At 45.1% G+C, this 12,710-nt stretch overlaps 1 protein-coding gene across 7 annotated transcripts in view; it reads right to left on the bottom strand.

Annotated features, from left to right (window-relative positions):
* Positions 1–1,822: 1,822 nt before the first annotated feature.
* IQSEC3 (IQ motif and Sec7 domain ArfGEF 3) overlaps positions 1,823–12,710 on the bottom strand; it is a 150,149-nt gene continuing 139,261 nt past the window's right edge. For 4 of the 7 annotated variants that reach the window (XM_080971568.1, XM_080971573.1, XM_080971575.1 and 1 more), the window contains one exon: positions 1,823–12,136. In XM_080971568.1, coding sequence (XP_080827694.1) covers positions 11,699–12,136 — 438 coding nt within the window. In that variant the 3' untranslated portion in view covers positions 1,823–11,698. The remainder of the gene's footprint in view (positions 12,137–12,710) is intronic. The other 3 variants (XM_080971572.1, XM_080971571.1, XM_080971570.1) reach the window with 3 other exon arrangements.

Here is a 12,710-nt window from a genome sequence, read left to right on the forward strand (position 1 = left end):
AAGTGGCTTAGTCATGCTGGCCACATGACCCGGAAGCTGTACGCTGGCTCCCTTGGCCAATAAAGCAAGTTGAGCGCCGCAACCCCAGAGTTGGTCACGACTGGACCTAATGGTCAGGGGTCCCTTTACCTTTTACCCACTGGCATGTAAGTCCCACTGAAAATAGTAGAAATTTGCCTAGTCCAAGAGCCATGTGTCAAGAGCCATGTGTGAACTGCACTGCAGTCCACACAGTTCTTAACCCTGGCCTTTGACACCCAATATATACGTGATCCCTTTGGACTGTTTTTAAAACAGTTGTATCCTGCCCTTGAAACCTCATGGTGAAGGGCAGGTGAGAAATTGAATTAATAATAATTAAATAATGAAAATGGCAACAATGAATCAGAGAGCCAGATTAGCTGCAGGTAACTTAAGGGTTACTGAAATGAATGGTGAAAACTACTTGTAACTACCTTGTCCCATTGATTTCAATGGAACTTAAGTGCATCTGTCCCTGTTCTGAATTGGGACCATGACATTTCACCTACATGAGTGTACATTGGTGTGGTGGGGGGGACTGTGTCCACCATCACTGGAAGGTAGTTAAGGCTGCAGCCCTTATACACACTTACTTGGAAGTTTAATACAGCGTGGTTTTCTTCTGAGTGGACATATATAGGATCGCACTGTAAACTGTCTATAGATGCTCTGCAATGCTTGTGACTAATTGGCAGATAGATTTCAGGTTGTGCAACACATTACGTTAATCAAGTGCATTATGGAGCTTCAGGGAATGATAATAACGAAGCTGCCCATAGAATTATTTGTAAAGAGCTCCTTCATGTTTACCCTCACAATTTCCCTGAAACTGAGGGACTCCCATTGACTGGATTCATCCGCTGGTGACTTGAAAGGGAGGCGCAGCTGGTACATAAATGTTTGGCAATGTGTTAACATTAAGAGAAGAACTGCATTCAAAGGAAAGCAAAGGCAAACAAATGCAAACAAAGCTCGCTGTGAAAGGATACCTGGACCGTCTTTCTAAAGAAACCAATGCACATGCCATGTGGATTTTCATATTCAGACCACAGGGCACAAGCCACTAGGTAGCTGTCAAACACAATTCAGCTGAATGGAAACTGTGTAAGAGCACAAGCCCTCCTATGATCTTCCCCTCCAGTACAGGGGAATGAGCAGCTGAGGTGCATAAATAAGAGGAGGGCTCCGTCACATCCTCTGCCTCTGCAGAGTTTAATGAATCCTTTGATTTTTCTCTTCGCTCTCACTGAAGAGATTGGGTGGGTGGGCTTTGGGGGAGACGACTCCATCCAGAGTTCTAGATTTTATTTTAAGGGCATTTTCACAGGTGTATCCACAATCCGATGGATCATGTCCATGTGTTAAAAGACTCCTTTTAGAGGGTTTGGTAAATGCCAAGCCTACGGCTGAAAAAAGGTATTATTCTGGACGGGAATCCAATCTGTTCAGTGTGCTGAGAGATCACTTGCAAATAATGATGCACTTTTCACAACTGGAGCTGGTCTACGGTCCTGGTAATCATTTTAATTGTATGGCTGTGTCCGTCATGATAACTCATGGGGCGGGGGCGGGGAGTGAGAGGACATTTTTCAAGAACACCCTTCCACACGCTGCTTCCAGCAGGGTGATCAGCATTGTCCAAACTGAGAGAGAGAGACCACCACCTTTTGGGCACAGAAATCCTGGTGCCACCGAAGATTTGTTACTCAAAGTAAGCCCCCCAGCCCATGTGCATTCAATAGTATTGGGGAAGGAGGGGGGACAGGACACGGCGGAGGCAAAGAAGACAGATTTGCACAAGTGACATATCTCAATATAATTTCTAAAACTCTATTAATTGAACAGATAAAATACATCTTGTCTATTTCTGTTACAAAATATTAGCCATTTGGAGTCTTTGCTAGATGTGAGCACACCGCTGTTCCCAAAGGAAGCTTCTCTTGTACAGCAGGAAACAGGTACAGACAGACGGACAGACAGGTGCTCTCGAATAGCCTACACACACAGGTAAGTAACATTTGTTTTCTTGCTCGGAGAACAGAAAGAAAGATTCGGTGGGATGTGCCAAGTGACAACTGAGTGGAGAGGAAAGGAACAAAAACAGAGAGATCTTTAAAGCTTCTGAACCATGGAGCAGTGAAGAGACAATGGGCTTAGCAGCCACTAGAGTGTAACAGACATCACTCAAAAACTACTACCAACAGTTCTAGGCTCTAGTCTGGCCTCGTTGGTGGGTTCACAGGAGATGGAATATACTATGTAGGCATGGCAGAGCAACATGTTGAAAATCCTCTCCTACCCCACAAACTGCTACTTCTATTTTTATTTTAAAGGCAGAATCTTCCTGGCAGGCATCAAATCCAGAGATCGAAGGGACACTGATTGTTTCAAATATCCCCTAAATTCCCAAGAAGTGCTGCTTCAAAGCCAACCGTATTATGTGATGGTTATAAGAAGGTTAGGCTACAAAAGAACACACCTGTCCCTATAATAACATTGCTGTGGAGTGGAAGCTGTTAGTGCCATTAGTGACTAATACTGCTTTCTTTGAGGAGAAAAAACTATGATGTTTCTGTTCCAGTTTGAAGCCTAAACGCACACACATATATCTTTAGGAGCTGAAAAGAGGTGGTGGTGGTGGGAAACAAGGTGAAAATGCATTTTTAAAATATGTCCTACAAGATACTACAGTGTAATAGACAGAAAGTAATGGCTCAAATCATGATTTATTTTACATTTCAAATAGGGGAGGAAAAAGTAATTGAGCCTTTGCCCTACATTGATTCTCCAGACACTATCGGCAGCTTCGCTGATTAAACAATATCACATGGAGAAGCTGGGGAGGAATTGCCTATCCAAGACGCTGGAGGTCCTTCTACATTTGTGACTAATACTGAGCCAGATGGATCACTCACTCACATATCCACTGCAATAATCCTAGAAGCCTATCTACACTGCAGACTTTACCTATCAAGGCCCTTCCCAGAGACCCAGAAATGGTGCCCCTTACACACACACACACACACACACACACACACACACTTTATAGACTAACAGTGCCCAGGAAGAGGAATTTAATGTTAAATCAGGTTAACTCTGTAGTGTAGAACTGACATCCTTTACGTTAAAAGTTATGCAAAAGGCGCTTGTTATTGCAACTCTTCTCCAGCTCTCATTACTTAATAGGCATTCCTTATTTCAGGTGTTGTAGCTCTTCAATGGGGATGGGGAACTTGCAACTCTCCAGTTCTGGCTGGACTCCAACTCCCATGAGCCCCAATGGTGAAGGACGAAGGGAGTTGTAATCTAATAACATCTGGAGGCCTGGAAGTTTTCCATCCCTGCTCTATAGAAGCCTTTGCTAACTTTGTATGTTTTGGACTACAACTCCCATCAGCTCCAGCAAGCATAACTGTACTGACCGATGTAGTAGTACAAAACATCTGAAGTATATTAGGTTGGTTGGTGAAGGCTGTAGAACATCCTTCTTTTGGGCTTTGCTGGCTGGCTGTTGGGAGTTGTAGTCCAGAAAATCTGGAGCGCACCGGGTTCTTGAAGGCTGTTCTAGAGTGTCCTTCATTTTGGAAATGCTTATCAACCTACTGTAGCTGATTCCTAAATTAAGGCTACTTAATTGGGATGGAAGTGTTCAAGAGTGACTTGTACACAAAGATCATAATCCAGAAATATATGAACTTACATCCTGCTGAAATTAGTGTGTGTATAACCTTGTGCTGCGTTATGGCCTAAGAATATGATGAGATGATCTGACAGGTCTTTAATTTATAGAATGCATGACCATCTTCTAGCCTTAGTGGGTGATTATTCCATGCTTACCTCCGTAGTGTTGCATGGATGCAAACCATCCCAGCTTGACTATTTCTCTAGACAACTGCTGTTTGCTTCTCTTTTTAAAATACAGGATAAACCAAAGGCAGCGGCAGCTGTCAGCAATGTGGCATGGCTTGCAGACTTTCTTCAAGCAAAGCTCCCTGCTTAAACTTGTGACCACAAAAGATCCCTGCTGTTCTCACCACTGGAAAAAATGCCATCGCCTAAGTCTGTGAATTGCTTTGGGCAACATCGTCACACATAGCAAGTGGCACATCAGGTTCCGAAATCCACCACTCATTTAATATGTTTTAAACTCCCATCTCCCTAACTGCACACAACACTAGAGATTAGACGGACTGCAGTTGTGTATCTGGGAGGGCATTGGTGTGAACATTTTCTAATAGCTAACCAACCAGGCAATTGTGGCCTTTTAAACACAGACTTTAATTAACATGGACTTCCAATTAAATACTTGTGTGTCGTCCTCAAGAAACTCCCAGTATAAGTATGGGACTACTAGACCTCAATTTTGAAGGTGATGGGATATGCCTGATTCTCTTTTTCAGTACTGTATCTCATGACTTTCCTAAACCACACACTTCCATATGACACAGCCCTGAAACATGAAGGTGTGGCCACAGTAATCTAGAAACTCAGGCAAAGGCAGTCTTTTTGAGCCTGAACCCCTCCAGATATTGCTGGACTCCCACTCCCATCAACATGTCCAATTGCCAGGGATCATGGGAGTTGTGATACACAAAATCTGGAGGGTACCAGGTTATGGAAGGCTGACCTGGGGTGTACACTGAGCGTAACTGGAAACAATGTGTCTTTGGTTTCACCCGGGGTAAATTAAGATGGGCTAGCTTCGAGAATTGCTCAGCCAAACCCCAAAACACATACTTGCCTATATTATGGCTGCCATTTTCTCTAATGGCCATGACTAATATCTGCCTAGGCTAGCCTCCCCCAACCTGGTGCCCCCCCCCCCATTTTGGATTGTAATTTTGGATTACCACTTCCATTGGCTGTGGGCATCATGGCCAATGATCAGGAATTATGGGAGATATAGTCAAATATCTAGAGGACATGAGGTTGGGGAAGGCTAAGTTAGGTTGACCCAGATATGCTCAAGATTTAAGAATGGCCTGTAAAATATGCATATACAACTAAACACAGTTGGTTATAACAGAAAGTATCTGGCAACCATTTAGAATAAGTAGAGATAGGCATTCCACATGGTTACTCATTATGGTTCTTTGGTTCACAAGCACTGATATTCTGCCTTCAGTGCTCCAAATTGGAGTGATTTAGTATCCAAGCATTTCACATAGAAAATAACTCCAAACAACTGCACAGAAATCAAGGCCCAACCCTTGTAAACAGAGGCAACATTTTCTGGTTCAATAACTTGAGCTACACATGGTGTTGAGCTCATAGTAGGCTTATACACTCATTCTTCATGGGTTTAACTTGACTCAGGACCCCAAGCCCTAGAACATACTTGAAATTTGTGAAATAATAATACTAGCAATTAGGGACCGAGAATAATTTCAGGAAGGAGGGGAGATTGGATAATAGCATCCTCCCTGCTCAGAAATCCCCTAGCCGTTATGAACTACAATCTCCCGTTTGAATTTTGCTTTGGCTGGTCATCTCTGGTTCCAGCCTGTACTTTCCCCCACACTTATCAAACTTGGGGGTGGGAGAGAAACGGGGGTGGGGAGACATCAGCCAAGACTAAAACCAAAGTCTGTTTCCAACATGCCCTTAGTACAGGGTTACCAGACGTCCCAGGTTCCCGGGGACAGTCCCCAGATTTGCAAATTTGTCCCTGGGAAACATGGCAGTGGCAGCCTCAGCAGCCTGGAGCCAGCCTGGTAGCGCAGTTGGCTCTGGCTGGCTTCAGGAGCTGCTCGCTGCTGCTGCCGCTGCCACTGCTGAAGGGGAACCAATGATGTCCGGCGGTACAGATCTCCTGCCCCCTTCCCCCTTTGTTTTGACAGATCGGGGGAGGCTCAGGAGTCACAGGTGGGTGTTGCCCAGGAGGGGTGCAAGGAACATGGTTTCTCTGCCAGGCAAGGTGCAAAACCCTTCTTTTGCACCGTGTGAAACAGAAATGTGCAGTTTATTTTAAAAAAACTGGGCAACAGCCGTCCGCCCGTGACTCCTGAGCCTGCCCCAATCAGTCAAAACAAAGGAGGAAAGGGGCAGGAGATTGGGGGAGGCTCAGGAGTCATGGGCTTGTGGAATGCTCTTGCCCAGTTTTTAAAAAACTGCACGTTTACGTTTCACAGTGTGCAAAAGAAGGTTTTTGCACCTTTATACAATATGCATGTGTGCTTGGGCCCAGGGTCTTTTGCCTCACCATCCCCACTACTGACTCCCTGTTGCTACTCAGCTTAAAAAAAAAAAAAAAAAAAAGGGGGCCCCGGATTCATTGAAAAAAATCTGGTAACCATGCCTTTGTACTTAATTGCAGTTAGCCAGAAACTTTCTTTTTATAAATAATATTGGCTGCTCTTTTCCTTCCTCCTCCCTGCTCCCAGCAAGTTGTATGTTTAGGGAACTGTGTGGGTGTGTGGAATAAGAATAAAATGCCAGAGAGGGCTGCTGGTGAATGGATTTGTTTCTGACCTTTAGAGAATTCATACTCTGGACCCTGCCCCCCAAGGGCCACTGGGAGGCTGCACACACACCTTACCTCCCAGGAAGAACGACATGGCAAAGGAGAGACCAAACTGGTCCCATCCATCATCCCTGGAAGGAGCAGCTGCTCCCAATGCTTACTTCCCCCTCCCCTCCCCATGTGTTTTGCCTTTTCCATCTTGTATTGGGGACTGCCATCTTTTAATAAATGGACAGTGCTTAGGAAATCTTAGATACCTTAAACCTGTTAAATCACCACCACCCCCAAAGGCTCAGGAATACCCACTATTTGCTCACAGGGCCAATCAAGCAATCAAAGCGCAGCAAGCTGGGATTGGGGAGAATGAGGCAGGATAGCTCAGTCGATAGAGCACAAGACTCTTAATCTCAGGGTTGTGGGTTCAAGTCCCACATTGGGTGAAAGATTCCTGGGTTTGACTGGATAACCACCATGGCTCCTTCCAATTCTACAATTCAATTATTCTATCTCTATCTCTATTTGGCAATAGAAGAAAGAAAGAAAGAAAGAAAGAAAGAAAGAAAGAAAGAAAGAGTTGATTCCAGTCAGTGCAGTCAGCACTGAGCTAGGTGTGACAAGAGTCTGATTCAGTATAAGGTAGTTTCTTATGTTCCTATGATCTGATACTTTAATACAGTCATTCTCAATCTCCAGGACTTTTCAAGTTAGAAATTAAACAGAATAGAGGAAGGGGAGAGATTGACATCTGAGGCAGTACGTCCTATGAAGCATATCTTCACATCATCCCAAATCTATTATTAATTACCCTGATCTCTCTCTCTTCTCGGAACTTCATAGACTGCCATAAATATTTCATCCAAAAAACAATTATTTCATCAAATACTTCAAGGTATCTGTAGTCAATTTGTGTTAAATGTCAAGTGAAATTTAATTTATTTATCTAAACACACCGATCCACCATGCTTTAACTAAGGAACTGTGCAGAAACGTACATGCCTTCCAAGGCTGCAACAAATGCCAAAAGAGAAACTGACAGTGACTCCTAGATGCTCTGAACAGAGAGCCAGGTTAAAGGTTTGGGCCCAAACATTTCAATCATTGCCCCTCTTGGCAAAAAGCTTTCCATTAAGGGGGAAGAGGTTGAATTGCACATTACACTGTATATTGCCTCCATTTCTTTTCCCTCTCCCCTTAAAGGTTACCAGTACTGTGGGAGGGGAGCTTCTTAGGTGTGTATTAGCTCAGCTTTAATTCTTAATTTTGCAACTTCATGTCTCCTGTCTCAGAGGCCACACCTGGGCTACACAAATTTTCCGTGCTGTAGTAACAGGACACGGGTGACAACAGGGCCAAAGCAGTCATACTAAACAGGGACAGCTCTCCCATTAGGCAACCTGAGAGTGGCAGTCTGATTTTGGGTTCCATAAAAATAGGAATGGATCCCTCTGTCAGTTGATTCTTGCAGTTTCTCATTTTCCCAATCCTAAAATCAATTCTCTGCATTTCTGGAGCAATTTGCAATGTATGCATTCTTTATGCATACAGTATATGCAATTTCGTACCCATGACTTGGCTAGAGAACCGCATTACAAAATTCAGATATGTGTGAAGTTTGAAGGATGGCTGTGTTCCTGTTCCTGGATTGCTTCAGAAAGTTTGAATTTGGTAGGCTTGCCTTTAGATGCAAGCTGAATCGAATTTCTCCCACACCTCTAGCAGAAAATCTTTAGTTACTTAATTTATTACTGCTGAATTCTCATTGCCAGAGAAGGAGAGGGGTGCTGGTGGGATTTTCTGCCTCAGATACCAAAATAACTTGACTTGACTTTGGCATTAGGCACCTCAGGCAGCAACTGATCTTGGGCTGGTCTGACTTGAAAACGAAAACTTAACAAAGCACAACCAAGAAAGATGCCTTGGTTCAGAGAAAGTGGGCAGGAAGGAAAATCCTTCTCTCCCTCTCATAATACTACAACCTTGGCTCATCCAATGAAGCTGAAAGGTGCGAGATTCAGGACAGACTAAAGGAAAAACTCCTTCACACAGTACATAACTGAACAATGGAACTGCTACCACAAGAAGTTGTGATGTCCACCAACTTGGACAGCTTTAGAGGATTAGACAAATCCACAGAGGATAAGGCTACTAATCATGGTGACTATACACTAGCTCCAGTATCAGAGGCAGTAGGCCTCTAAACACCAGTTGCTTGAGAACATGACCAAAAGAGTGCTGTGGTAGCCATGTTCTGGAAGTTTCCATGGGCATTTGTTTGGCCACTGAGGAAACAGAATGCTGGTCTAGGTGGACCTTTGGTCTGAGCCAGCAGGGATCTTACGTAGGGATTTTAAAGACACACGCACACACAGAAAGAATATGAATGCAGTTGAAACTAAATTTAGCATCATTCAGCGATAGCATTTGATCTAAGTCAGTGGTGGGGAACCTTTTCCATCCTGAGGGATGCATTCCCTTCTGGCCAACCTCCTAGATGCCAGTGGTAGTTGGGGCCCGAGGCAAAAGCTGATGCAGCAACCCATGTAAATCTAACTTTTCTATGATAGGCCTGTTTCTATCCGCATCTATACCATATATCTGGGCAAGCAAGAGGCATTGTTAAAAGTTCAGGGACAGATTCCAGCAAGGTAGACACACATAAGGAGGCTGTGAAAAAGGGCCAAGGCTGAGGTGGGGGTGTAGCCTGGAAGAGGCCTGAAAGCCTGTGTCCATCCCACACACCATGTGCTGGATGTGTTAAAGAACCACCACTGGGCCATAAAACCGAGTATAGAAGGCATTGCCTTATTTCTCGGGCCCTCCTCATGTGAATAAGCCCCATAATGCCCAAAGCAGCAAGTGTGCTGTAAGCAACCACTTGACGTAACATCACACTGTAGCTCTAACTTGATGGTGCTACATGGGTGCCTCTCCGCTGCCACAGGGCTCCGGCCTTGCCATCAAAACTGCTGACTCTTGTGTTTCTGCCGCACATAAGAAGTGAAAACCCAAAGCTCTCTTTCTTTCTCTCTCTCACACACATACACACAGTCTTTAAAAATAAATAAATAAGAGACTTAGAACTTGTTCTGCCCTATTTCCAAATCCTAAAGTTGATCTTCTTAAGCCTCACAGGGAAATACGAGTGAGCAAGAGCAAAGCCCTTAAGCTAATTAATACTACTTCCCCCCTCCCCATCTTTGCGCGCGGGGAGATATTTTTTCTAAAAATACAGCCATAGCCCATTTTAATACCATCTTTCTGCACGTCAGCATCTCTGGAAACAGCGAGGAGCTGAGCTCTGCTTTCATCTCCCCCCTCTGGGACTCCCCACCCACCTTGCCATATTTTGGGGCGGAGGGAGAGAGATGAGGACAGAACGAAGAAGGGACCGACCTGGTGTTAATGAGTTTGTGCTTACATGGCTGGCTACAGTGAGACAGTATCAGAGCCTGCTCTGAAAGGTGGGATACAAATAATTAGCAATAAACAAACCCTTAATTCACTACAATATGACTTGTTTACATGTTCATAAAAGCAAAACAAAAGAGGCTTTGGATAATGAGTTGCTCCTTGCCTCTCCTCCGTACCATTTCGGCAAACAGGATTTCCTTTCATCTTCTTGGAAACACTAAGGCAGGTTAAGGTCAGAAGTTCGATGCGAGCACACAGAAATGTCCAAAGCATGACTCAACATGTATGATGTGTTTCCCTGCCTGCGTGAACATCTATTGCTGATTCAGGATAACGTATGAGATAGAGGGAGGCCAAAGGAAACATGAAAGCGGAGAGGAGAACCTGGAATCTGCTCTAAAACAGGGACACTCATGGCATGGCAGGGGGATGGATGCAGCTGCTACCCTGCTTCTCCCGTGCCTTCTTTGCCCTCCTTTCCTGGGGGTGTCATACGAAGCCCAACGTCACTTGAGGTTCTGTAAATTGTTTGTGCACCAAAGATAGATTCTGTGTGAAGGAAGCACAAACGTTAGTGGACAGCCTATAAAGGGGGGCTGTGGTGGGGATTTCTGAGGGGTGGGGATAGCCTTCCTTTTGCCAAATTAACCCTGTTCTGTTTCATGAGATACCTCGCTGACCTCCTACAGGCTGCGAAGCGGGACATAAATACAATAAATAACTAAACACACACGCAGTTTTTAAAAAATGTGCAGAAGGCTCAGCCTATCAAGATGATCAATCTGAGAAAGTGGCCATTTCAGGAAGATTTCGAGATCTATTCTCTGCCTTCACCCAAAACCTCTCCAGAGCTGCCCAGGTCTTCCTTTAGTGAGCAGGGTCCATACGCATCAAACCATAAAGGTGTGTATTTACAAGTGGTGCATTTCTGATGGCGTCCAGCAAAGTTTTCTGAGTACGATGCAGAAGGGTGTTTTTTTTTAATCTCCAAAGTGAGGCCATCTTTGTGTTCAGCTGTAGCCTGAGGTGGGTGGGGAACAACAGTCTCCAAATTCCACTTTCCCTTCCCCTCTCTCTCTCTCTCTCTCTCTGGCTTTCCTCTTCAAACCAGCTTGCTGTGAGAGAACAAGACAGCCCCAAAAGGCAATGAGAAGAAAGTGTGATGAGTGGCACAAGTTTTCAGCTCCAGTTTAGCAAGCTGCAGTGGTGGCGGCGGCAGCAGCCGCAGCGGTTCCTCGGCCCCAACAAGGTGGACTATCAAAGTCAGTGCTCTCCCCATAAGGGAACACAAGTCAATTTTGGTCAGAAACCTGGGAATGATCTGGGAATGGTGAGAAAACAAAGAAGCTGAAGAGGTAAGGAAAGAGAGACAGGAAATGGAATGGAAAACAAAGAGCAAAGAAAGCCAAGTAACGCCTGTCAGAAACAGTGGCAGAACAGCGCCATGTTTGTTGGAAGGGAGGTAAATGTACATGGCTGAATGGATGGAAGGCTGGTCAGGAAACATCTTCAGAAACTCTCAGGCAGTTTCCACAGGTTGGCCCTTCACAAACAGAATCAATCATTCCAGGAGATACGATAACCAACTTTAGTCCCATAACGGCGTGTTTGTTGCACAACCTGTCGTTTACTTATCCTTCATTATTATCATTTGCTTTTCTCGCATGCCTTTCCCCGACCCCCTCTCTGGTTTTTTTTTTTCAGTTTTACTAAAAAATAAATCACAAACTAGATTTTTCTTTGAAGACCGAAAAAGGGTCCCATGGTTAAGTCTGTGCTGTTTGGCTAGTGCTGGTGGAGCTGCTACACTAGACTGCGTGAGCCGCTGGAATACCGGCGCCTCTGAAGCAAGGAGCTGGGGGGACAGGTCTGGTGCGGGTGGTTGTAGGGCGGCGGCGGCGGCGGAAGCGGGGGCTGATGGATGATTTTCACTGGGGTCCCTTGGAGCCCGCTGCCTAGACCGCGCAAGGGGGTGGAGCTGCAGGAATCAGAGGACACGTAGCGTGTCAGAGTCTGGTTGAGGGCCGGCTCCATGCGAGCGAGGCACGGCTTGTCCAAGACTATAACTTTGACAATCTGCTGGCACTGTACAAGTGTCCCTGCCGAGGCAGGGTAAGAGGGCACCAATGCTGTCTCCAGCCTCTCCCGTGGCATGTTAGGATGCGTGCTGGGCTGCATTCCACTCTCGAGCCCCGGGATAGAGTTGTGCTGGTACGTTTGAAGCCTGTTGTGAATTGACACCTAGTTTAGAAACAGTCAAAGAAGCATTAAATGTTACAAGACTTCTTCCCATCTCCTGCTAATGGGCTGCCCTTTACCCGACCACCCTCCATCAATGGACCTTCCTCCCCCATAAACCACAGCCCTGAATCTCCTCCTCCCCCAACGTGGTCCTCCTTCCACCCCTCTTTCCCACCTCCCCACAAGCACAGCCCCTGAAAAGTTCCTTCTAGAAAATAAAGATCCCCATTACAGCAAAGGCGGTGATGCTGTTTCCACATACAGCACAACCTCAACTATCCAGATTGAGCAAATGCAATCAAATTGTGGCACTTTGAGCAGGTCAGGGAGAGATTTTAACTTTACAAAATGAAGGCTGCTAATGGCCTGGCCCCAACTGCCTCTTATTCCAGGAAGAACAGCCTTATTGCTTAGGTTATTCTTTTTGTCAATTACACCCCCTTTTCCCTTTTTTCCTGTTGTTATGGTACTTAAGAGAAAGAAAGCAATTGGAGGTAAGGACTCTCTTATTTTTGCTTTGTAGTTATAAAGTTCCCTCTTTGACTGAGCTCTGTTCCGCAAGCAGAGTTCCTGC

Source organism: Podarcis pityusensis (genome assembly GCF_964106645.2).
Source record: "Podarcis pityusensis genome assembly, chromosome: 10".
NCBI classification, from domain to species: domain Eukaryota; kingdom Metazoa; phylum Chordata; class Lepidosauria; order Squamata; family Lacertidae; genus Podarcis; species Podarcis pityusensis.